The sequence below is a fragment of the Syngnathus floridae genome, chromosome 1 (genome assembly GCF_059516105.1).
Source record: "Syngnathus floridae isolate MCC-2025c chromosome 1, RoL_Sflo_1.0, whole genome shotgun sequence".
Taxonomy (NCBI): domain Eukaryota; kingdom Metazoa; phylum Chordata; class Actinopteri; order Syngnathiformes; family Syngnathidae; genus Syngnathus; species Syngnathus floridae.
Window position 1 is genome coordinate 210,311 of NC_142413.1, and position 22,224 is coordinate 232,534.

Consider the following 22,224-nt stretch of genomic DNA (forward strand, 5'->3'; position numbering starts at 1 on the left):
GATAGATGGATGGATGGATGGATTTGACACATAAGCACATTTGAATATATTTTACACGTTGTTGGTTTTTTTACCCCGTATTGTAATATTTAAATTCTAAATTTCATTTTATGCACGCGTTTATTTCTCTTTCATTCTAATTTTTTAGGCACACACCTTTTAATATGGGAAATAATCGTGTTTATTCCTATATTGTATACACTTTATCATTGAAACAAAACAAAACAAAATCATAAAGGGGCTGGCTGTAAAGGTAGGCGCGCGTTACATGGATTCTATTCATGACTGAAATTCTAGTTTGATGACTATATTTGTTAGTACGTATTTTCCCCCAAAAACATCGAGACGCGCGCGCGGCCTTGTAATTGGGGAGTAGGTCGGGCCAGTCAGTATCCGGGTCCTGTGCTTCGTTGTCAAGGCAGCCACTTCCCGGCAGGTCGGCTAGCTCGCGAGCGCGCGCGCGCTTGCGGCGGGAGCTAACCGACCGTGGAGCGAGTCCTACGCGGGCGGACCGAGTCCCACGCGGGCGGACCGAGTCCCACGCGGGCGGACCGAGTCCCACGCGGGCGGACCGAGTCCCACGCGGGCGGACCGAGTCCCACGCGGGCGGATCGAGTCCTACGCAGGCTGTCCTCACATCATCACGGAGAAAAAGAAAACCAAAAAAATCCTCAGCCCACCGGGACTAAAGTAACTCGTTGATAAGGTAAACGATCGAGCGTGCATGCTTTCACTCTCTGTCCTCCTTTCCGGCGCTCGAAGCCGCGCAGACGAAGATAAACGACGAGGACAAGCTAGATGTCCATTGTGAGACACGGTGGGCCGGAGGCTCGCTCGCTCGGCCTCGTTCGTTCGACGACCGTCCTGGTAGTGTCCCCCCCCGGCCGCCACCTCTTTTGATCCCGTCGTTTCTTCGCCGCTGTTGAAATGGGTCCAAACGCGTGCGAAATGCGACATTTTGACGGTCGGCGGGTAGAACGAAAGCAAACCAGTCGGCCGGCCGGCCGGCCGGCGGAGGGCACATTTAAAGAGCTAGCTAGCTAGCTAGCTAGCTAGCTAGCTAGCTAGCTCCGTAAATGTACCCTGCTAGCTAGCATCACCATGACGACGACACGTTGGAAGGGCTAGATAGCCGTGTGTCGCTTGCAATTGCTACAAGGCCTGCAAACGAGTCGAAATGAAAGCAGTGAGGGTAACACCACCGACTTGAAATGAGTAAGCCATTTTAGCAACATTGAAGGCAACAACAAGAATGATTCGAATCGACTGAATTGCTCCTTAACATTTGATGTTGATTCGATCCAAATGGATATTGCACAGAAACTTGCGTTGATCTTCTCATTTCCCACATTGACTGTAGTGTGCTACTGTCATGTCAGTACAGGTCCAGACGGCAGAACAATGCCTTCCGGACAGAACCCATGAAGGACTCGGCGGGACGCCGCCATCTTGTCGCCTGACGGCAGCATGCCCACGGTCGAGACGGAAGACGACTCGGAGGCTCCCGAGTCGGACGGCGGCGCCGCCGCCGCCACCCCGTCGACTACCGCTTCGTCCGCTCGCTCGGCTAAAACCGCTCGGACGGTCGGGACGATGACCGACGGCGGCCGGACGCCGCACTTTGCGCGGGTCAAAAGCGAGCGCACGTCGCCAACGGAGAGTGAGAGCGAGAGCGAGGAGGCTCGAGTGGCCCGTCGCCGGGAACACTGGAGGCTGAAAAAGCGAGAGCAGCGGGCGAGGATGGCGGCGAGGCTCAGCGAAACCCAGGAGAAGGTCACGCCGGTGATAACCGCGTCCGCTCACCTCCTTTTTCCTCACGCCGACCGAGGTGGGCAAGCCCAAACGCAGACCTTGCGCAAGTCCACACAAATAGCCAAGGAACGGACTCCGAACGGCGCGCCGCCGTCAAGCCTCCCTCGGCGGAGATCCTTGGAAGCGCAAAGACGGCAGAAAGTCAAATGCCTGTCCGTGCCTTCGCCGCCGCTGACAAGGAGGAGCATCCCTCCGACGGACGCTGCCGGTGACTCTCTGGAGCAGAGCGTCGTCAAACAGAGAGAGTACTGGCGGATTAAAAAGCGGGAGCAGCGGGCCAAGATGTCGATGGAGGCCAAGGTCCGGCTCAAGGAGAAGGACTCCCTGATGCGGCGAGTCCGACGTTACCGCAACATTGTGAAGGAGATGAGGCGGGCCCGGGCGTGGGAGGGTCGCCCGGGGACCATCGGCAGCTTCATTCAAGAAGACGGCACGCTGTCCGCGACGGGCATTCCCCGGACCGCGGCGTCCCTCGGCGGCATGGCCGGGAAAGGCGGCCGCGCGGTCCCCGCCGGAGCGCCCCCCCGAAGCTCAGAGCCGCCGCCCCGGTCTTGCGGTCACCTCACACGTCCTCAGAGCCAGCGCAAGGCCGTCTTTCCGGCCGCGGCCGCACGGGTGGCTCGGCCCGCCTGCGTCAGGAAGATGCTCCTTTCGGATCAATCGCTGAGCGAAGCCGAGCGCTTGGCGAAGAAACGAGAGTACTGGAGGGTGACGAAGCGGCGGCAGCGGGCGGCCCGCCTGAGGCGAGAGGGGGCTCGGCTCGGCCCGCCGCTCCAAAGGAAGCAGGGCCCGAGGCCGGTGTCGGAAGCGCCCGTGTTGAACGCCATCAAACGGGAGCCCGACCTTCGTCCCGCCTCGGAACGAGGCGTCGCTCCAGATGTCGAGCCTCCGGAGCCCGAGCGTGACCCGGCCTCGTCCGCCGACTGCCCGCCGGCGACCACTCTGCTGGCGGTGGCTTCCATGAAGAAGCTTCTGGAGGAGTCTCTGAGCACGGCGAACGAGGTCCGAGACCAAGAGCCCGGCGTTGGCGCCAAGGTGAAAGCGGAACCCGAGCGCTCGGAGCCCGACAGGACGGAGGTCGCTCTGGTCGTGCCAGCTCAGTACCCCGATGGCGTCCCCCGGCCTTGCCCGAGTGCAGACGGGAGCCTGCAGAAGAAGCGCGAGTACTGGAAGCTGATGAAGAGGCAGCAGAGGGCCCGGCAGAAGGAGAGCCAGCGCAAGGTCGGCGCTGGTCGTGGCCGTGGTGCTGGCTTAGGGAGCAAGCAGGTGGGACGCAGGCGTTCTCTCTCTCCTCTTGGCACGCTGGCCTTCTTTCACCCTGGCTCGGAGTCTGCCTGCCTGCCTGCCTGCCTGTCTGTCTGTCGGGCTGTCTGTCTGTCGGTCGGTCGGTCTGTCTGTCTGTCCACTGTCCAGACACTGTGTTCATTTATGGCTGCTTGCGTTTGTGTCGCTGCGCGCGTGGGACGCTGTCCGACAGCCGGTCTGTTACCTATGTTACTCTATGGACGAAAGACGAGGTTACAAATGCACAACTCTGTTCCTGTTCAGGTCGCGGCTCTGGCCCCGCTAAACGTCGCAAAGACGCCAGCCAGGGTTTCCGCCGCGCTGCTCCGAGCGCCTGGCAACGGACGCCTCGCAGCAGAGCCGGACTCCGCTCTCCCCACTCTGAGACCCCCGCAAAACCCGCTTTCCGGCCTCACCCTGCTGCTCCCCGTCAGGCCTCCCGCTCCTCTGAAACGCTTGTGGCCGCCCGGCGCGGGCCCTCCCAAGCGCCGCCCGGAGGAGTTCGAGGAGGACTTTGTGAAGCGCAAGCGCGAGTACTGGAGGATCAAAAAGAAGGAGCAGAGAGCCAGGAAGTGTGTGGCTGACAAGGGCGTCGCCCGCGGGTGGACATGCACACCGCCCGCTCGCAAGCTCCAGGTATAAAAAGTCCAGCGAGGCTCGCTTACTCCAGTAGGCCATCTGGGTTCTTCGCAACCGCCGACACACCCATCTCCTGATTGCCGGCTAAGGTCTTTCCCAACCGCGCTGGCTGGCTGGCTGGCTGGCTGGCTGGCTGGCCGGCTGGCTGGCTGGCTGGCCGGCTGGCTGGCTGGCTGGCTGGCCGGCCGGCCGGCTGGCTGGCTGGCCGGCCGGCCGGCTGGCTGGCTGGCCGGCTGGCTGGCCGGCTGGCTGGCTAGCCACCAACGGTGACGAGCCATGCTTTTATTTCTTTCTCTCTGTTTTGATCACCCATCGCACAGGGTTTTTGTCAGCGTGCCATGCCCGACGAGCCTTTGAGTGACGCGGAAGTACATCTCGTCAGGTAGGAACCTGCATTTGCTTTGGACCTTGATCGTTTGTTCTCGTTGAAGACGCTACGTACGGAGAAATGACAGGCCGAAACTCTGGTCTGTGTCTTGACCTGCTCGTCGGTTGCTATTTTCACACAAGGTGAACATGCCGCCATCCATCTCGGACATGCCTCCATCCGTCTTGGGTCCACTAGAGGCTAACTCATTGAGCCACTTTGATGGGCTGACATTTGACCCTTTCGACAATGTTTTGCCCTTTCAAGACCGATGCATTCTGACGTCGAGTACCATATTTTCCCCAACTCAAAGTCGCTCCGGAGTATAAGTCGCACCAGCCATAAAATTCGTAACAAAGGGAAGAAAACCTAAAAACATAAGTCGCACCGGCGTATAAGTGGCATTTTTTTATTGGACAAAATCCGACAGCGAGAACAGACATGAATAGGGAACAACAGGCTGAACGTTACGCTACGCTAACGTTACACGAACGAGGAGCTGAGAACGTGCCTGTCACGTCACATATTAAGAGTTATTCAAATAACTAACGTAGTAAATAACAAGTTTATCGAAGCATCCGTCTCACTCCAAATCACTTTAAATCCATCAAAATCTTTGTCCTCTGGGTCACTCATAAACAACTCCGCTGATTTCGTAAGCGAACGTCAGACTCCTCGTCAGTTGCAACTATTCCGCAGGCCGAGAGCGTCCTCTTGCGGTTTAGTGTGACAATAACATTTGAAATTATATAATATGCTAATAATTTCACACATAAGTTGCTCCTGAGTATAAGTCGCACCCCCGGCCAAACTATGGAAAAAACCTGCTGCTTATAGTACGGTAAATAGGATACGTAAAGGCCGCACTCGGAATGATGCGCTTGTTCGCACCTTTTGTCTACTGGGAGGCGGTCCCATCCGAGGGTGCAGCGAGCGGAGCGGAGATGGAAAGGGGACTCGCAGTTGCGCTCGCCCATCCGTGTGTATCGCTCTCCCGTTGTTCTTTGCTTCCACAGCAATTGGGGGGACACCGGCACTTGCTCTCACGCCGCCGCCGCCGCACCGCCGCCGCAAGGTAACGCGGCAGCAGATAGGGAGACTCATTTGGAAAAACAAAAATAACGGTGGTCAACCGTGTCGCCAGGTGAGCTGCTCGGGACGGCCGAGCGCCCCCCCGGCGAGGAAGGTTCCGTGTCGGAGGCCACGTGGAGGAACACCTACCTGATGGACTACGAGCCGCTGGACCGGCTGCTGGTGTGCGTGGCGTGCGGTGAGCTGCAGCACTCGCACAGCCTGGAGGGCGTGCTGGCGCACATCCAGGAGGCCCACCCGCACACGCGGGCCCTGGAGCCCGCGCAGCGCCGCCGCATCCTGGAGGCCTGGGACGAGCAGGTGTCCCGGCGCGAGCGCTTCTTCACCAGCCAGCTCCAGCGGCGCCACGCGGCTCTGGCAGGTAGGCAAGCTCGTCTCGGTTTAGCGCCAACTGCCAAATTGATCGATGACATCGCCGACCGTTTTTGTATCGATGAAGGAGTCGAATCGAAGGGCGTCATTGTGGCGCTCTGCTTCGTTGGAATCGGCGCATCCCAAAGAAATGTATTTGAGGAAAATTGGAGAGAAGAGAAAAAAAGAAAATGGACAGAAGCAACGAGCACTTGGAACACAGTTTATTGTTCATTTCGATCCCCTCGTCGGTCGCCCACGATTACTTGTGCCTCACCGACAACCGCAATGAATGAATGGGCCTGTTTTGTTCAACAGAGACTCACAGGAACTGAAGTGTGGGATAAAAGCAACTTCTCCAAAAGACGTCTTCAGGTCCTCATGTCCGTTGATCCATCCGGCCAAGCCACGGGCAAAGTCGCTCGGAGCCAACGTGATTTTGTAGCCAAAGGAGAGCGAGCGAGCGAGCGAGCGAGCGAGGGAGGGAGGCAGAGCGAGAGATTGGCCCTTTCAATTCAGGAACATGGTCTCTTCCTCCGGTCAGCGTCTGGCAGGCCAGAAAGCATTTGCGTCGCGGCCAACCGACGTGGACGTGTGCGCCGCAGCCCACCCAGCGCAAGCCTTTCAATGGATTTGGCACCTGCTAACTGATGCCTTTTGTTCTGCAATTAAATTGCCTTTTTTGTCACTCTGGGACCATTTCTTTTGTGAGCAGTGCAACGAGTTCTCATGGGGCGCGCTCGCTCGCGGCCGGCCACACGCACGTCGGCACGCATGTCGGCGCTCGCTCGGAGTCTGGGCTTTGGCCTCTTGAGTGTTTTCTTGCCGTCTTCTCCTTCCCAAAAGACGCAAGTTGAAGACTCCATCTGGGTTTGAGGGAAGGCGAGGGCAGAGGAGTCCGCGCGCTCAGTCAGTTGGCGCTCCTTCTCGCTTCCTCGGGCGGCGTCTCCCGACCGAGAGACTCGTCTGTCGGGCTTTCTGCCGGGAGCTCCCTCGGGGGGGCGGCGGCTCGCAGGCGGAACAGGGTGGGGATCCGACCCAGGATGGGGTTGCTCTCCTGGAGACCGGAGATCCACCGGTTGAGCGTGGCCTGGTCCCCCTGGCTGGTCATGCACATGGCATAAACTGGACCTTCGTCCACTAGGGGAAAAGACGCAGCAAAAGTTAAGTCACATAAAAAGAGTTTCCCAACCCAAATGTCTTTCTTACAGTCTTCAACATCTAAAGTGTCCATGTCCCCGAGGTCCCGATCTAAGTCCAAGTCGAGTTGCAGAGGGTAGTCAAAACAGCGCTCTGGATCGTAGGGCTCCTCCGCCTTGGGGAGAAAAAACAAGAAGGCAATATTCCATTTCAGTTCTTTGACGCGTGCTGGCGAGCAGCGGCTCCGCTCACCCTCTCCTCAGGCGGCGCCGGTTCGGCCCGGAGGACGTAGTAGTGGACGCACGTCTTCCTCAGCCACAGCGGGAAGGGCCCCTCCACCAAGACGGGCCTGTCGGGGTCGTGCTCGCCGAGTAGCTCCATCTGCTCGGGGCTCTGGATGCCCACGATGTGCGGCGCCGCTGCCGTCTGCCCGCCGCTCTGGCTCACGTCCGTGCGCCCCATCTGCTGACGAGATGGGAGGTAAGACGACGGCCACGCTATCTTGACGACTCGTGGGGATTTGAAAGGAAGAAAAGAAGAGAAAAGAAAAGAAAAGAAAAGAAAAGAAAAGAAAAGAAAAGAGAAACTTCGGTCCCTTTGTCCAAATATGTACACTTGTGCTCCAAAAATGTGGTTTGGGGGTCATGTCGTCGGATTTGCGGCCGCGTGTTTTGGTCGGGCCCGTCGCGCGATAAGGGATGCCGTCGAGGTGAAGACAAAAGTCCCGACCCGCTTTTGCCGGCCTCCCGTCCCCCCTTATGATTTGAAAGGGGCGGGCACCACCTGGTAAACGGTGACTCGGGCATCCAGGTCGTTGGCGATCCGCTTCAGGCTGAAGCGGGCCAGGTCCACCGGGTCCTCGGGCAGCCGCTGCGGGACGGGGAAGGGGTTGGCGTGTTTGAACTTGGGGAACCAGTACATGATGCGCTGGTACTTTCTCACAGGGTGGCCCTTGTCGCCAAAGATCCGCACCAGCAGGACCTTGGTTTCCACGTTGGGCATGACTCCTGGCCAAAGCCAAACAAAAAAAACACACCCGTTGAGATTGTGGCTTTGAGCGAGCGAACCCTTTGTCACACGCACCGTAGTTCTCCATTTGCTCCAGCAACTGCACGGCGCACTCCTGCTGCCGAGGGTAATGGTTGAACATGCGCTGGATGAAGTTCCTGGGCACAAACGCCTCCTTGGGAAAGACGTCCAGCAGCTGGTTGTAGACGGCCAGGTCGCGCTCCACGCCAAACTCGGGCATCTTCTTGAGCGCCGCGTAGATGAACTCCACGTGGCCCCTGCGCCTCACGTCCGCCTCGGCAAAGGCCCGCAGCGCCTCGGCGAAAGAGGCCTTGTTTTTGTGCTCGGCGGCGAAGGGGTCGCGCGCCACTGCCGTCTCGGCGCCCGCAAACTCGGCGGGTGCGTCGTGACTGCGGAGGCGCCGCAGCACCTGTGGAACGTGGTGGGAGCGCTCATCCGAATCATGTGACGTTCTTTCTTCCCGATATTTCCGATTGTAAGCCCCGTACGGCGCAGTTTCCACGTCAACACTGTGCTTCAATATAGCAAAATGTACTTGAATTATTACAGTGGTGAAAACGACACCGTACACTATATAGGTTAAAAGAATCAATTCTTAAAGACTAGATGCAATGTACGCAAAGGTTGAAAACGGAATCATGAACATTTCCAAAAACATGTCATCGTACACCATGAAGGCGTTAATAATGCTTTCGTCTGACCTCAATTCGGACTGCTGCTGTCTTACCTGACGGTGCTGTGGACTGCGTAGCAAACTGGGCCGAGCAGCACGGTAGGCCGACTGGCCCAGAACTCGGAGCAGGCAGCGGGCGCAATGCATGGTACACCTGCGGTAGGAAGAAGGCGCATGAGGCTCGCTCTCTCTCTCTCTCTCTCTCTCTCTCTCTCTCTCTCTCTCTCTCTCGCTCTCACTCTCACAGAAGAACCACATGCTCTTGTCGTACGCTCATTGAAGACAGATGATTATTTTTGTTGCAAAAGCGCACTCAGCGTCAACAACTTCGCCATTTGCGCGCTGTATTTAGGAACTTTGTGAATATAGTATGAGGCGAACCATTCCCACATTGACACTTTCTTTCCTAAATCTTGTTTTAACTTGGCAAGCAGTGCTGCGTGCCTTCTCAGTACGATATGTTTATTTTCATACGTTTAGGTAGAAATTTCACCTCACTTTTAAGCAATACTATGCATGGCTTTTAAGCGCAGTGTTCTAGTTGCAAACTGCATGCGGTTGCGGACAGTGTCTTACAATAATATATACATTTTGAGAAAACCGGAATACATCATTTATTCGGATGGCACATCGTGGTTGTCATGTGGATGAATGCGAAAAACAAGCTAGTACAGTGGCGTGCGTATATTAAACGAATGATTTGCTCGCTCGCTCGCTCACCGTCTCCTTCAAGTTGCTCTTTATGAGTGTCGCCGTGTAGAAACGTCGACCGACTTCCGGGTGCTCCATCCAAATCCCGCCGGCCAAGAACGCTGACATTAGTTCCGCTCTTTTTTTTCTTCCCGTAACATTGAGACAAACTGAAATAAAACGATCGAAAAGATGTGCTTCCTCAGCTAAGGGAAAAGGCAAGCTATGGAGAAGCAGTCCTACGTGTTTACATCTTATCGGAAGTTGAAGAGAGCGGAATTTGGATGGCATTATTTTGAGGAACACAGCAGATGAAATAGTGCCATTAAATGAACTCATGAAATAGTTCCATACCGCATGGGCTTTTTAGAACTTTTCGTTGGAGAATGTTTTCTGTTACGTTTGTAACCCCCAAAACCGAAGACCTAAACGGAAGAGGACGTTTACCATCCAATAAGTAAAGAGGAAGTGAAATGGCCGTGAAATATGGGCGTATTTCAGAGCAGGAAAAATATTTAGGCAAGCCAAGTTCATTTGTATTGCACATTTCATGTACTAGACAAATTCAAGGTGTGCTTTACGTAAAACATTGAAAGCATGACAGAAAAAGAACCCAAATGGAGCCAGGAAGGCAAGGGAAATGGACTATGATTGTGTCGATGACTATTCATAACCATTGAATTGTATTTCATGTCTTCACTGCGTGAGTGTGTCATGATACTCGTTTCAGCCGTTTGGTATCCACTCATCCAATCATCATGTAGTATACCGAGAGACTAAAACTGACGAAAAGGCAGAAGGGTTTATGTTCTTATCATTAAACAAATGATGAACTATTGACAGCAAATATAAAACCTTGGTCAAGTTCACGGAAACTACACTTGCAGTGATGAAAACGTCCGCATGGTGGCGCCAAACCCGCCAAGCAAGGAGTGCGAGGCGTACCTACCGTCTTACTATGAAGAGTTAAAAGAGACGCGAATTAGAGTGAACCAATAGTTCCAGTTTGGATACTCGACGCGGTGGCTGGCCTTCGGGGGCAAAATTCTCTCGGCTCAACTTGACGTGGAGAGCCCGAGTGCGTGTTTGAGCGACACTCCTTCCTCCCCCCCTCCCAGCATGGGGACGAAGCACACTTTTTTTGGGTCGCCTCTGGACTCTCGACGACACGGGTCATAAAAGAAGCCTAATCCCCAAAAAATCACAGCATGGACTCCTCAACCAACAGCCCGGGTGAGTACGCGTGTGTTTGTCGGTATTCTTTTGTGCTAAGTTGAGCTACATCCTCTCTCCCCCCCCCATTGGGTGAAGAACATGCTTGTGGGCGTGCGTGCGTGCGTGCGTGCGTGCCTGTGACATGAGCGCGTAGGCGTGGAGTCAGATGTTAGCTAGTTTGGGAACTGTCTTATGGTTTTCAATCAATGCTTTCCTTGTTGTTGATTGCGAAAAAAACATTCTTTGCAAAAGAGTTGTTGTTGGGTGTGTTAGCCACGTGGCTAATTACAAATATGCATCTAGTGTCAATCGTGAGTTAGAATTTTCCCACATTGTGCTCTTTATTTTTCGATATTTATCACGCTTAAATGTTTCAGATCAGTAAGATTGACACACCAAGTGAATATGAAATGCAGTTCAGGTATCAATCCAAACCTATGTGATAAAGTCATTAATTTTGACTTTAACTTTAATTGCCTCCTGAACTTGACCCGCTGAGCTTCATTTGGTACATACCAAGGGACTATGTTTAAGTACATTGAGGAGCTTCAACGAGACCAAAGGAGTGCTTTGCCTAATGAAACCAGGGAACTGTGTTGACGTGAGTTGACGAGCTTTGTTTTCTCAAAAAGACTCATTTGTTGTCATTCTGCTGCCAAGTCACCTTGTTGAAGTGAGTTGGGGATGTTCATTTCGACAAAACTAGTGCTTGACCACCATCCCCTGACCTCTTGGAACCAAGGAACTTGATTCAAGTTGAGAAGCAACATTTTTGTGTTTTCCCCACCGTCTTGTTGAGCTATTTTCGAACGTCTTGAGCAATCACACCATCGATTTGCCTGTGTGTGTGTGTGTGTGTGTGTGTGTGTGTGTGTGTGTGTGTGTGTGTGTGTTTGAGTCCGCTGCTTGCAACATATTGCGTCTGCACTGAATTCGATGGTTTCTTTCCAAATTCCTTGTAATCACAGTCTGCCTGATCGAACATTTGTCTTGAGCATCGCAGGCAGATTGGAGTCCCTATTGTACAGTAAATGTGAAACAAGCTTCAAGAAAAGGGCCCATTCCGTTCATAATCTCACCACGAGACGGAGAACAAAGAATACAAAACAAGAATCAGCGCATTGTGAAACTTCCTATCCGTATTCCTTTGGAGAGCAAGCTCAGTCACGCCCATTCCCTGACGATTGCCAAATCCCGATCCCCCCCCCCCCCCGTACTTAGGCAGGCGTCGTGCCGTGCGCACGGCCGGGCCGGGCCGGGCCGAGCCGAGCCGGGCCGAGCCGAGCCGAGCCGAGCCGAGCCGAGCCGGGCCGAATGACGTCTAATGGGCTGTCAGCAAAACTTCAACTTCATGGCATTTGTCTGCAAAAAGTGGAGACTTGACATCAATCAAGCAGTAGTTGGGCAGATTTTTTTTACGCGACGTAATTTAATGGCAAACCGAGTTGAAGTTTACTGTCAAACGAATCTTGAAGTGAACTATGGATTTTGTATTGAAAACAATTTAGCAGCTTTGCCTTAGCTTGGCTATCTTAGCTCAATGCGAGCAGACGACGGCCTTTTAAAACCCAGCAAAAGGAGGAGCAACGCTGCAGAAAGATAACATATGACACTCTTTATCCTCCTTTAAAAAGGGGCTCATATCAATTCATCTGACTGAGGCGTTGGCGCTGTCTTCGTGGATGTACTATACTGCCCCCAAGTGGCCAGCCAAGGCATTAGGAGCGGCGCAGTGGCCAAAGAATTGACGCGACCAACCTTTCGACTTTCATTCTTTACATTTGAATTGTGAGTCATAACAAAGAGGGCTCTCTTTCTTGTCTGCACGTGACGCCGAGAAAAATGCAAACGAGGCAAAATGCGCCAGTTGACCAGTTTGACAAGAACAGCCATCGTACCGTTGATTATCATCATTCCGGATTCTTCTTCCAGCGACACTTGCTGCCAGACGAGTTTGCGGTTGGGATTCTGCCATAAACTCGGAGCTCTCGGCGTCAAGGCTTAACGACAGTGTGTGTGTGTGTGTGTGTGTGTGTGTGTGTGTGTGTGTGTGTGTGTGTGTGTGTGTACGTGTACTTTTGCAACCTGTGCAATCCTCGAGGCTCAGACATGGGGTTAAAAATGCGACTTGCTTGTAGCGTGACTTCTGCAAGAGACGTTTCTTCTCACGCAAGCTTGCTCACGCACAATGCAACCGCACGGGTGTTCATGGCGCGCTCTGTCCTCAGATGACGCGCCGGCGGACAGCGGCGCCGATTCGACCGAGCGGGCGGCGCCGACGGAAACGCGTCTTCAGGCGCAGGAGGACGAGCTCACGCTGCTCAAGGCCTCGCTGGCGGACGCCTTGCGGCGGATCCGCCTCCACGATGGGCTTCTCCTCGTGCTCAAGCAGCAGTTGATCGCAGGTGAGGCCCCGACCGACCGACCGACCGACCGACCATTCCATTGACTCCATTTGACCTGTGGCTTCTAGTGAACCCCGCCGCTGCCGGACCGATCAACCAAATTTGCCGTCACGAGGGCGCAAACATTTTTTCCAGCTTGGACCGAGTCCTCCTGCGTGAGTGCAGGTACTGGAAAAAAATGCCGTTGGGAATTCTTTTCAAACCCCGAGTCGCTGAGTTCACGCCCCTCGGCTTTTGTGCCCAGCCAAACACCACGGAGCGTTTCGGGGCCGGCGACGGCGGATCGGTCCACCCAGACGGAGGCGGGCCATCTCGAGCCAAAGGCGATGCAGGGCCGGGCGGCTTTATCCGGGGGGGCGCAGAGCCTCCACCTGGAGGACGCCCTCCCTCTGCGGGCCAAGCTGCACCGCGCCCCCAGCGTGGAGGAGGACGAGGACCCGGACGACCACGATGGAGCGGCGCAGCGAGAAACGGAGCCCACTCGGACAGCGGCTGGCGAGGAGCCCGTTTGGACCAGCGCCGGCGGCCCCCAGAATGGACGCCATTGGCCGGAGGACGCGTCTCCCGATCAGAACCTGCAGCACAAACCTCTGTGCGTGAGCTGGCCAAATTCAACTCTTCTTTCTTCCAAAATGTTCTTGTTGAGAAAATGTTGTACGTCTCCCGATCCCTGGTGGCTTATTTGTGGTCAATTTAGCAAGGCTTGTTAAAGGTTTTGGGTCCAAGGGCACAGGCGCCCCTCACAATCCCAACAAAAGGTTTGCGCTATGGGTGTGGAGCATTTGGCGTCGTGCAAATACGGAGCACGTTGCCCGCAAATTGTTTTATTTGATTGGCCGAAAGACAAAAGTCATTCATTGCTTGGTTTTTACATGAAACAGGAGCTTGGACGACATCTATTCCTGTCTTTTTTTTTTTCTCTCTCTTTTTTTTTAGTAACCACAAGCTACGACTCCGCTTTGAAAACCAGTTTTGACGGTTTTGGGCCGTGGTTTGTTCAAAGTTTGCAGCCGGGCGAGTTTTGGCGGTTGACTTTGACTTCCTTCCTTCCTTCCTTCCTTCCTTCCTTCCTTCCTTCCTTCCTTCCTTCCTTCCTTCCTTCCTTCCTTCCTTCCTTCCTTCCTTCCTTCCTTCCTTCCTTCCTTCCTTCCTTCCTTCCTTCCTTCCTTCCTCCCTCCCTCCCTCCCTCCCTTCCTTCCTTCCTTCCTTCCTTCCTTCCTTCCTTCCTTCCTTCCTTCCTTCCTTCCTTCCTTCCTTCCTTCCTTCCTCCCTCCCTCCCTTCCTTCCTTCCTTCCTTCCTTCCTTCCTCCCTTCCTTCCTTCCTTCCTTCCTTCCTTCCTTCCTTCCTTCCTTCCTTCCTTCCTTCCTTCCTTCCTTCCTTCCTTCCTTCCTTCCTTGTGCTTGGCAGGCCAGGCCGCTTGACATTCTGACATTGCTCACCACATGACTTTTTGTTGACTGGGTCTTCCTTTGGCATTTGTCATCATAGTTAGCTTTTGAATGTGGAGAATTAATCAATCAGCTTGGAGGGCATTTGTGTTTTTACTTTATTTATTTGTTATGTTTTTGTTTCTATTTATTTTATTGTATATATTATATTGGTTTTATTTGATTTCTATTAGATATACGTACGTATATATACTTATTTGGGTTTTTTTTTGGAAGACTCTGTGCTATTGTTAGTTGATGTTCTCCAATCGCACACACCACAGGTCGAAATGAGAAAGGGCGAAAAAACGTGTACAAGTTGTTCCTGTTGATAAAATGTAGAAAAAGGTGAAGCGTATTTTTCAGCGGCGAATAAATGTCTTCTTCTTTTTTTGTTTTTTTCAGACTTCGAAGGAATAGCGAAAAACTGGGCAACCTGAAGAGGCAGGTCAAGCGACTGGACAGAAAAGCGGCGTCCTCGGCCACTCTCCTCAGCCGCTCGCCAAGCTTAGAGAAGTGGGGCATGCGTGCGTGCGCGAGCGAGCGAGCGAGCGAGCCTGCTTGTGCGCTTCTGCTCATCCCGCTTGTCTTCCTTTCTCCGCAGTCGTGTCAAGGAGCTCGTTGCCAGCGCAGGTGATTGATCTATTTTTGTCCTTTTTCAAAAAATGGAACTTGTGGCTTTTATATCGCCAACACTCTCCTTGTGCTTAGAAAAGCAATTGCGAGCGTTCATCAGCTTAAAAATCTCTCTCAGAATGGTTATCGGAAAAGAGGTGCAAAAGAGTTTTGAAATGTCCCCTCCAATTCACCCTCACAGGATCCCCCGGCTCTCGAAGACGAACCCATGGTCAAGGTCGGTGGAGTTTGAAATGTATTTGTATATCTGAGGATTTGGTCCCACCCGCTGGCAAAATCTGCCGTCAGAGTGACTCAATGTACATATATTTCACTTTTTCGGTCCTTTTCAATTTTAGTCGAGTTTTATTTGAATTTGCCATTTTTTGGATAGCTCCAAACAAATCTTTGTGCGGGATGCGAGGTTGAACAAATACACGTTCCCCAAGGCCCTGCGCTCGCTCCTAAACTATCTGCTATCTGCTGCGCACCAAGTGGTCGAACACTATTTTGAAGGATTCCTGTGCCTGACTCCAAGAATCCTTCAAAATAGTCAACCATGACAGCATGAGTTGAGCGGAATGTCCGTTTCCAGGCCAGTCCATCAAAATGTTCATCCGCGGCCGGCCCATCACCATGTACGTCCCGAGCGCCATCCAAAATTACCACGAGCTGAAGACGGAGCCGCCCTCCCAGAGCCTGGAGCTGGACTGGGTGTATCCTAGCTTGCGGCCGCGCGTCCAAAGTGCCACTCGGAGGCGTCGACCTTGACCCACGGCGCCGCAGCTACGGCTACCGGGGGCGAGACTGTCGGGCCAACCTGTATACGCTGGCCACGGGCGAGGCCGTCTACTTTGTGGCCCGCGTGGTGGTCCTCTACCACATGGACAAGCGCACGCAGCGCCACTACCGCAGACACAGCGACTGCGTTCGCTGGTGAGCCGAGAGAACAAATTGCTGCTCCTGAAATGCCTGCCACGTGCAACCACGTGCAACCACGTGCAACCACGTGCAACCTTTCTGCTTTTCTTGCAGTCTCGCGCTGCATCCCGACAAAGTGCGGATCGCGTCGGGCCAAACGGCGGGTGTGGACAAAGACGGCAAGGTGGTAATAGCTGGCGCAAATCAGTTGCATTTCCGCTCAAATGAAAACCTTCAACACCTATGACAATCGAGATGCGCATCATACGACATTGTAGAGCAACAACAACAACAACAACATTGAGAATGGGCCTCAAGAACGAGATGGATTCTATGAGTTCATTGTCGTTTTGTAAAGTTAGTGAGAGTCCCGAGTGTTGGAAATGGCGCGAGAGCAATTCATGCAGAAAAGCTCAATCTGCGGGAGGAAAAAGTCCATCACCAAATCACTTTTGGGAAGAAAAAAAATGACACACAGCTTGTTGATTTCTCCTCAGACGTGTTGAGAATGATCCTTTTGAGACGCTGTGCGTGCGCGTGCGTGCGCGTGCGTGTGCGTGTGTTAGCCCCTGCAGCCTTGCGTTCACATCTGGGACTCTGCCACCTTGGTCACACTGCAGCAAATTGGACTGGGAACTTTCCAGAGAGGAGTGGTCTCTGTTGCTTTTTCCACCATGGTGAGTTTGAACATCTTGAGAAGGATGGCAAAAGCAATAAAAGCGGGCGGGGGGCGTGTTGTCAGTTGCCCTGCCACCACCGCTGCGCTTTGAGCTCATAGAGCCTTTTTTTTTTTTTTTCTTTTTTTTTCTGTCTCTCCGCTACCCCTTGGAAACTTGCCTTCTCAGGACTCGGGCGTCTTCCTGTGCGTGATTGATGAGTCCAACGAGCACACGTTGTCCGTGTGGGACTGCGCCAGGGGGAGCAAGCAAGCCGAGGTCAAGGTAAGTCGCAAGATAATCGCAGCCCCCCCCCCCATGAGTGGAGCTTTTTGTGTGCGTTTCTTGAAGTCGTGGTGAGGACCATCTGCCAGAGGTCCGCGCTGGGAGCCTTTCCACACCTTTTCTTTCGGCAAAATAAAGTGTCAAAGACACAAGGCACCGTCGGCGCAGCACGCGGGCTCGAGCTCCGAATTCGTAGCCGCTCGTTTCAAATAGGAGAAAAAGTGATCACTTTTGAGGACGTCTTTTTATTCGGAATCGGTGTGAAAAGAAAACGTCGGCGTGAGTGTTGTAGGCCCCGAAAAAGTGCCACCTGACGATGCGGTGTCTTTTGTTTCGGAAGACCACCAACGAGACGGTGTTCGCCGTGGACTTCCACCCCGGCGACAGTGGCAACATCATCACCTGCGGCAAATCCCACGTCTACTTCTGGACCCTGAGCGCAGGACAGTTCACCAAGAAGCAAGGCATCTTTGGGGTGAGCCTGGCCTCCCTGTCCCCAACCTCCCTCCCAACCTCCCTCCCAACCTCCCTCCCAACCTCCCTCCCTCCCTCCCTCCCTCCCGCGCGTCACCTTCACGTCCCCCGTGGCCCGATGCGGTCGGTCAAGCGTCTTTGAAAAGCGCCACACTCATTGAATGTATTATTATTCTGAAGACAAATTGGGGATGGACTCCACGCGCGGGTCGTAAAAGTGCAAATTGTCTTGACCTTCAAAAAGGACAGATATCACTAGCCACTTTGACCCCATTGATCTTTTTCCCAATATTTGAACTTCAAAGCGAGTGTTTTCGATTGAAACGTCGACGGTCGTAACGGAAGAAACCTCGGAGTCCGACGCGCATGAAATTGCCCCGGCCGACCTCTGCCCTGAAAAGTCTCCCTTGGCTTTCTTTTCTTGCAGAAATACAAAAAGCCCAAGTTCATCCAGTGCTTTGTGTTCAGCCTGACTGGCGACGTTTTGACCGGCGACTCGGAGGGGAACATCCTGACCTGGGGCAGGTCAGCGGCCGATGTCAGAACTCTGGGCAAAGGGGCCAAAGGTAGGAAGGAGCATGTCTGACTTTCATCGCCCCATATGCGGATGATGTCGTTTTTGGACCTTTCCCTTCAGAGACCTTCCGGATCATGCGGCAGACCAAAGCGCACGAGGGCAGCGTTTTCACCTTGTGCGCGCTGCAGGGCGGCGCCGCGCTGCTCAGCGGAGGAAGCAAAGACCGCAAGATCATCCGCTGGAGCGCCGACCTGGCTCCGGAGCACGAGTGCGAGGTGAAGCGCAAACCGCACCAAAAAACCCACAACGACCCGCTGCCGCCACCCGCCTGCCTCACACCCGCCTGTGCAGATTCCCGAAAAGTTCGGGGCGGTCCGCACCCTGGCCGATGTCGACGGAGAGGAGGTGTTGGTGGGAACGAGCCGAAACGCCATCCTGCGGGGCGCCTTCTCCACCGGCTTTGTGGCCGTCGTGCAAGTAGGTGCGCGAGGAGCCGGCCGCAAAGCTCGCCCAGCTTCCGAGTCACCCGAATGGCGTCCGGACGGCTTTCAGGGCCACGTGGACGAGCTGTGGGGGCTGGCCACGCATCCGTCGCTCAACGGCTTCCTGTCCTGCGGCCACGACCGGCAGGTGTGCCTGTGGAACGCCGAGGAGCACGCGCTACGCTGGAGCGTCTCCCTGGAGGTACCCGGCCGGCGATTGCCAGAGCTTTCTGCCCCCTCGCAAACGTCAGCGCTGCTTTTCTGTAGGAGTACGGCCTGTGCGCCGATTTCTGCCCAAACGGATCGGTGGTCTCGGTCGGCCTCAGCACGGGAAGGTAAGTTGCGGACGGCATTGCGCTGCCGCGGCTGGAGGCGGAAGTGACTCCCTCCTTCCCTCCCTCGCAACAGATGGGTGGTCCTGGACCTGCTGACGGCCGAGGTCATCTCCGAAGCTGTGGACGGCAACGAGCAGCATTCCGTCATGAGATACTCCCCAGGTACGAGAGAGTTGAAGCTCCTCCCAGCGGGTGGGCGGGAACGCATTACCAGCGTGCGTGCGTGCGGGAACGCATTACCAGCGTGCGTGCGTGCGTGCGTGCGTGCGTGCGTGCTTTCAGACGGCAGCTGCCTGGCGGTGGGCTCCCATGACAACTTCATCTACATCTATAACGTGACTGAAAATGGCCGCAGTTACACTCGTTTTGGGAGATGCAACGTAAGCCCCGCCGCATCCGTGGCGATCCTGCTGCACTCTGCCCCTCACCCATCTTTGCTCCCAGGGTCACTCCAGTTTCATAACTCACCTGGATTGGTCCAAAGACGGAAAGTACATCATGTCAAATTCGGGCGACTATGAAATCCTCTATTGTAAGTTGCTTTTTTCTTTTTTTCTAAATATCGTGTTCCCAAAAACGTGTCCGTCCGTCCGTCCGACCGACCGACCGACCGACCGACCGACCGACCGTCCTCGTCCGGCCGTCTATCTTTGCTAGCGACCTCCTCCACTAGATGGCACACTTGTTTGTTGTCAGGGGACGTCGCTGCGGGCTGCAAACTGCTGAGGAATCGCTCGGAGAGCAAAGACCGGGAGTGGGCCTCCTACACCTGCGTGCTGGGCTTCCACGTCATGGGTGAGGAAAGGTGTTTTTGCCTGCTGTGCCATGCCATGCCATGCCATGCCATGCCATGCCATGGCAATGGTTGATTTCATACAGGTCAAAGAAATGCCACCATTTGCTGCCGTCTTGTGGTATTTTAGTGCCAAACAACGTTGTTTTGTTGTTTCTTTAGAATATTTTATTGGGGTTTTCAAAACAACGCTGTTTTGGCACTCGAAAATGCTCCTCGTGGAGTTGGATTTCAAATAAAACACTTTTCAATGTTCCATCCCTTTACTGAACAATAGTTTGCGACAAAACCTCAATGATGATTTCATTCCTGGTTTGGCCTGGAATGTGTCTGACAATTGGCGTCATTGTTTTCTGAGCTGATAGCAAATTGTTTTATTTGGATTCAATACAAAGATCAGAAGTCAGGGAAGGCAATTTTTACGGTTGAAGCTGAAAGCTTGAGCCTCTCTCTGTACGATTGTCATATCAAAGGAAGAAAATATGTCAATTCATTTAATCATTGACGAATCATCTCTTTCTGCATTTTCGCCGCCATCACCAGGCGTGTGGCCGGAAGGCTCGGACGGCACCGACATCAACGCGCTGTGCCGCTCCCACAGCGAGAGCGTGGTGGCGGTGGCCGACGACTTTTGCAAAGTCCACCTCTTCCAGTACCCCTGCCCCAAACCCAAGGTGCGGCGCGGCGCGGCGCGGCGCACGGTTGTGCTGAAGCAAACGTGATCTGGCCAAGCCTCCAAACCGCTTTTGGAATTTGCACAAGCGCATATGCCAACTCCACTTCCTGGCTGCTTTCCCGCCCATTATGGTCCGCCCGCAACTAAATGCCTGCGCTGGATTTGCTGTTTGGGCTGGAAAAGCAGCAAAAGAAAGTGTTTTTCACCAGACGCACGTCTTTGTTCCGCCCGTTGGTTCCAGGCGCCGAGCCGCAGGTACGAGGGCCACGGCAGCCACGTCACCAATGTGCGCTTCACCCACAGCGACGCGCACTTGCTCTCGGTGGGCGGCAAGGACACGTGCATCTTCCAGTGGCGGGTGCTCCCCGCAGGCTCTCCGGAACCGGCTCCCAGCAGCCACTAGGTGGCGACCGCAAAAAGAACGTAGACAAAGAAACCCGCACGACGCGACTAGCGGGGGATTTTGTCCTAGCCGCGATAGTGAGCCCGTGACCGTCGTCTTCCTTCCTTCCTTCCTTCCTCCCTTCCTTCCTTCCTTCCTTCCTTCCTTCCTTCCTTCCTTCCTTCCTTCCTTCCTTCCTTCCTTCCTTCCTTCCTTGCGCGTGCACGCCGTGTGACCAGGCGCCTTGACTTACAAGTCGAACGATTGTCACGGACGAGCGAGCGTCAGTCGGTCAGCCTTGTTGGGAAAGCGCTTTCCCAACAGCCGTCACATGAGCTCCGTTTTCGCCTTGCGAGGATATTCCGATTCGAACGAGACCCCGCCCGCGTTTTTAGGAGGCCAATGTCTCATTCGGAGAATTCGAAATTACGACAACCAACTATTTATTGTCAAAAACATATAAAATAACTGCTTTTCCACCTGTAGTGCTTACAGCAATAACGATAAGAAGTACGGACTTTTTAAAGGAATACGACTACCACGAAAACGAATCATTTTACAATACTTTGTACTTGTTTCATTTGACAACTTTTAGCTTGTATTGCCGCAGTAAGTGGATCGAATGATTTCTTTTAGAACAAATCTCTTTAATGGAGTGAAGAATTGTTTTTATACTCTGCTACAATATGTCTTTGCCTAAGTATTTTCAACTGTCTTGGAAAAAAATCACACTTTTTTCTCTACAAATCATGATTTTATTTTAACGTTGCAATTTGGGGGGCGGGGGGGGCAACTTTTCTTTTTTTCCCCCCCGCTCCTACCTGTAAAGGTTCCCTGGACCCAAAAGGTTTGAATAGCGTACTTCACTGTACTGTGTTCTTGTTGGCTAACAATCAAAGTGGCGTTAACACACTGCCCAAAGCTCTTCCCTCCCAGGATGTCCATTAACGTTCGTTGTCCATTTGCGTATACGCAAAAGTACAGTGAAGACCTTGCAATCATATTCTGTATTGCTTGTCCACATTTGTCTAGCAGACGAGTCGAACCCTAACCTGTTCGCCACCCAGTCGCAAGGGTTATACAGACAAACAACCGACCGATCACAATCGCGTTCCATTTAAGGAATGCGCAAGAGGAAAGTCACACGCGCACAGCGAGAACATGCTCACGCCACGTGTGAGTGAGTGAGTGAGTGAGTGAGTGAGTGAGTGAGTGAGTGGGCGGGCGAGCGAGCGAGCGAGCGCCTGAAACGAAGGCAGGAATGTGCCGTCGACTGACGGTTAGGGGGCAGTGTTGCTCCGCGTTTGCTCAACAAGCACAACGTTTTTTAGGCCATCTTCATTTTTCCAACTTGTTCTTGACCATTTTTGCCCACATAGTCATTCGTAGTCTGTAATTTTCGAGATGCTTTCTTTAAACGTTTTACTGCCTTTTGTAAATAACATTGAAATCCATTTTCCGTTTTTTTACATCATGTCTAAGTTGAAAAACACCCTCAATTTAAGTTGCACGTATGTATTCTGATGACCAATTTTTTAATTCGATAGCCTAATAGCCTAAATGCCTGAATCATTTTTAATTTACTGTCACTAGCAACAAAAAATAGCATTTTTATGCATATTCTGAGTCGTGATGGTACACGAAACTTTTCCTGTTTGTTGGATTTGATTGGATTTCTTCCCGCCATTTTTCCCATCAACGTACAAATATAATGTGGGCATTTGTGCGATGTAAGCTATGGAAATGTAATTGTGATGTGAACATATTGAAAATGCTTTTCAAAAAGATATTTTTGGGGCTTTTTTTTCTATTTATGTCAGAAGTCGAAAATATTTTAAAAAAATAATGAAACACGCTTTCTACATTCTTCTTCTTATTATTATTATTATTATTTACCTAAGTGCAAACTGCCTGGTCGAGATGACGTTTCCGACGTTTGCCGAACGTTTCCGAAGATGACGAC

General features: G+C 53.2%; 3 protein-coding genes across 7 annotated transcripts; 2 read left to right on the plus strand and 1 right to left on the minus strand.

The window, feature by feature from the left end:
- The first annotated feature begins 384 nt into the window (after positions 1 to 384).
- On the plus strand, positions 385 to 6,233 carry LOC148403060 (uncharacterized). Of its 2 annotated transcripts, XM_088372993.1 has the most exons (7): positions 387 to 706; positions 1,385 to 3,078; positions 3,361 to 3,732; positions 4,056 to 4,117; positions 5,119 to 5,177; positions 5,247 to 5,555; positions 5,864 to 6,233. In XM_088372993.1, exons 2-7 carry the CDS (start codon positions 1,468 to 1,470, stop codon positions 5,878 to 5,880), a joined length of 2,430 nt encoding a protein of 809 aa, XP_088229119.1. In that variant the 5' UTR covers positions 387 to 706; positions 1,385 to 1,467; the 3' UTR covers positions 5,881 to 6,233. The 2 variants fall into 2 exon arrangements, with proteins under 2 accessions (XP_088229209.1, XP_088229119.1); XM_088373083.1 differs by lacking the exons at positions 5,247 to 5,555; positions 5,864 to 6,233 and having other exon boundaries at positions 385 to 706; positions 4,068 to 5,134.
- ecsit (ECSIT signaling integrator) lies at positions 5,755 to 10,316 on the minus strand. Of its 3 annotated transcripts, none has more exons than XM_088373415.1 (8): positions 10,027 to 10,316; positions 9,108 to 9,247; positions 8,442 to 8,541; positions 7,769 to 8,123; positions 7,469 to 7,692; positions 6,938 to 7,147; positions 6,755 to 6,860; positions 5,755 to 6,685 (listed from the first exon to the last, which is right to left on the minus strand). In XM_088373415.1, exons 3-8 carry the CDS (start codon positions 8,532 to 8,534, stop codon positions 6,456 to 6,458), a joined length of 1,218 nt encoding a protein of 405 aa, XP_088229541.1. In that variant the 5' UTR covers positions 8,535 to 8,541; positions 9,108 to 9,247; positions 10,027 to 10,316; the 3' UTR covers positions 5,755 to 6,455. The 3 variants fall into 3 exon arrangements, with proteins under 3 accessions (XP_088229541.1, XP_088229621.1, XP_088229459.1); XM_088373495.1 differs by lacking the exons at positions 9,108 to 9,247; positions 10,027 to 10,316 and adding an exon at positions 8,976 to 8,999 and having other exon boundaries at positions 7,469 to 7,555; positions 7,628 to 7,692; XM_088373333.1 differs by lacking the exons at positions 9,108 to 9,247; positions 10,027 to 10,316 and adding an exon at positions 8,976 to 8,998.
- eml3 (EMAP like 3) lies at positions 9,964 to 22,116 on the plus strand. Of its 2 annotated transcripts, XM_088372828.1 has the most exons (24): positions 9,970 to 10,310; positions 12,521 to 12,697; positions 12,766 to 12,862; positions 12,942 to 13,289; positions 14,531 to 14,641; positions 14,730 to 14,758; positions 14,943 to 14,978; positions 15,336 to 15,456; positions 15,527 to 15,676; positions 15,776 to 15,845; positions 16,228 to 16,338; positions 16,507 to 16,602; positions 16,943 to 17,077; positions 17,504 to 17,642; positions 17,714 to 17,868; positions 17,945 to 18,070; positions 18,146 to 18,277; positions 18,343 to 18,410; positions 18,484 to 18,572; positions 18,693 to 18,790; positions 18,855 to 18,942; positions 19,107 to 19,205; positions 19,747 to 19,877; positions 20,121 to 22,116. In XM_088372828.1, the coding sequence occupies exons 1-24, from the start codon at positions 10,286 to 10,288 to the stop codon at positions 20,280 to 20,282; spliced, it is 2,793 nt and encodes a 930-aa protein (XP_088228954.1). In that variant the 5' UTR covers positions 9,970 to 10,285; the 3' UTR covers positions 20,283 to 22,116. The 2 variants fall into 2 exon arrangements, 1 of the variants encoding a protein (XP_088228954.1); XR_015857905.1 differs by lacking the exons at positions 19,107 to 19,205; positions 19,747 to 19,877; positions 20,121 to 22,116 and having other exon boundaries at positions 9,964 to 10,310; positions 17,945 to 18,074.
- Positions 22,117 to 22,224: the final 108 nt, after the last annotated feature.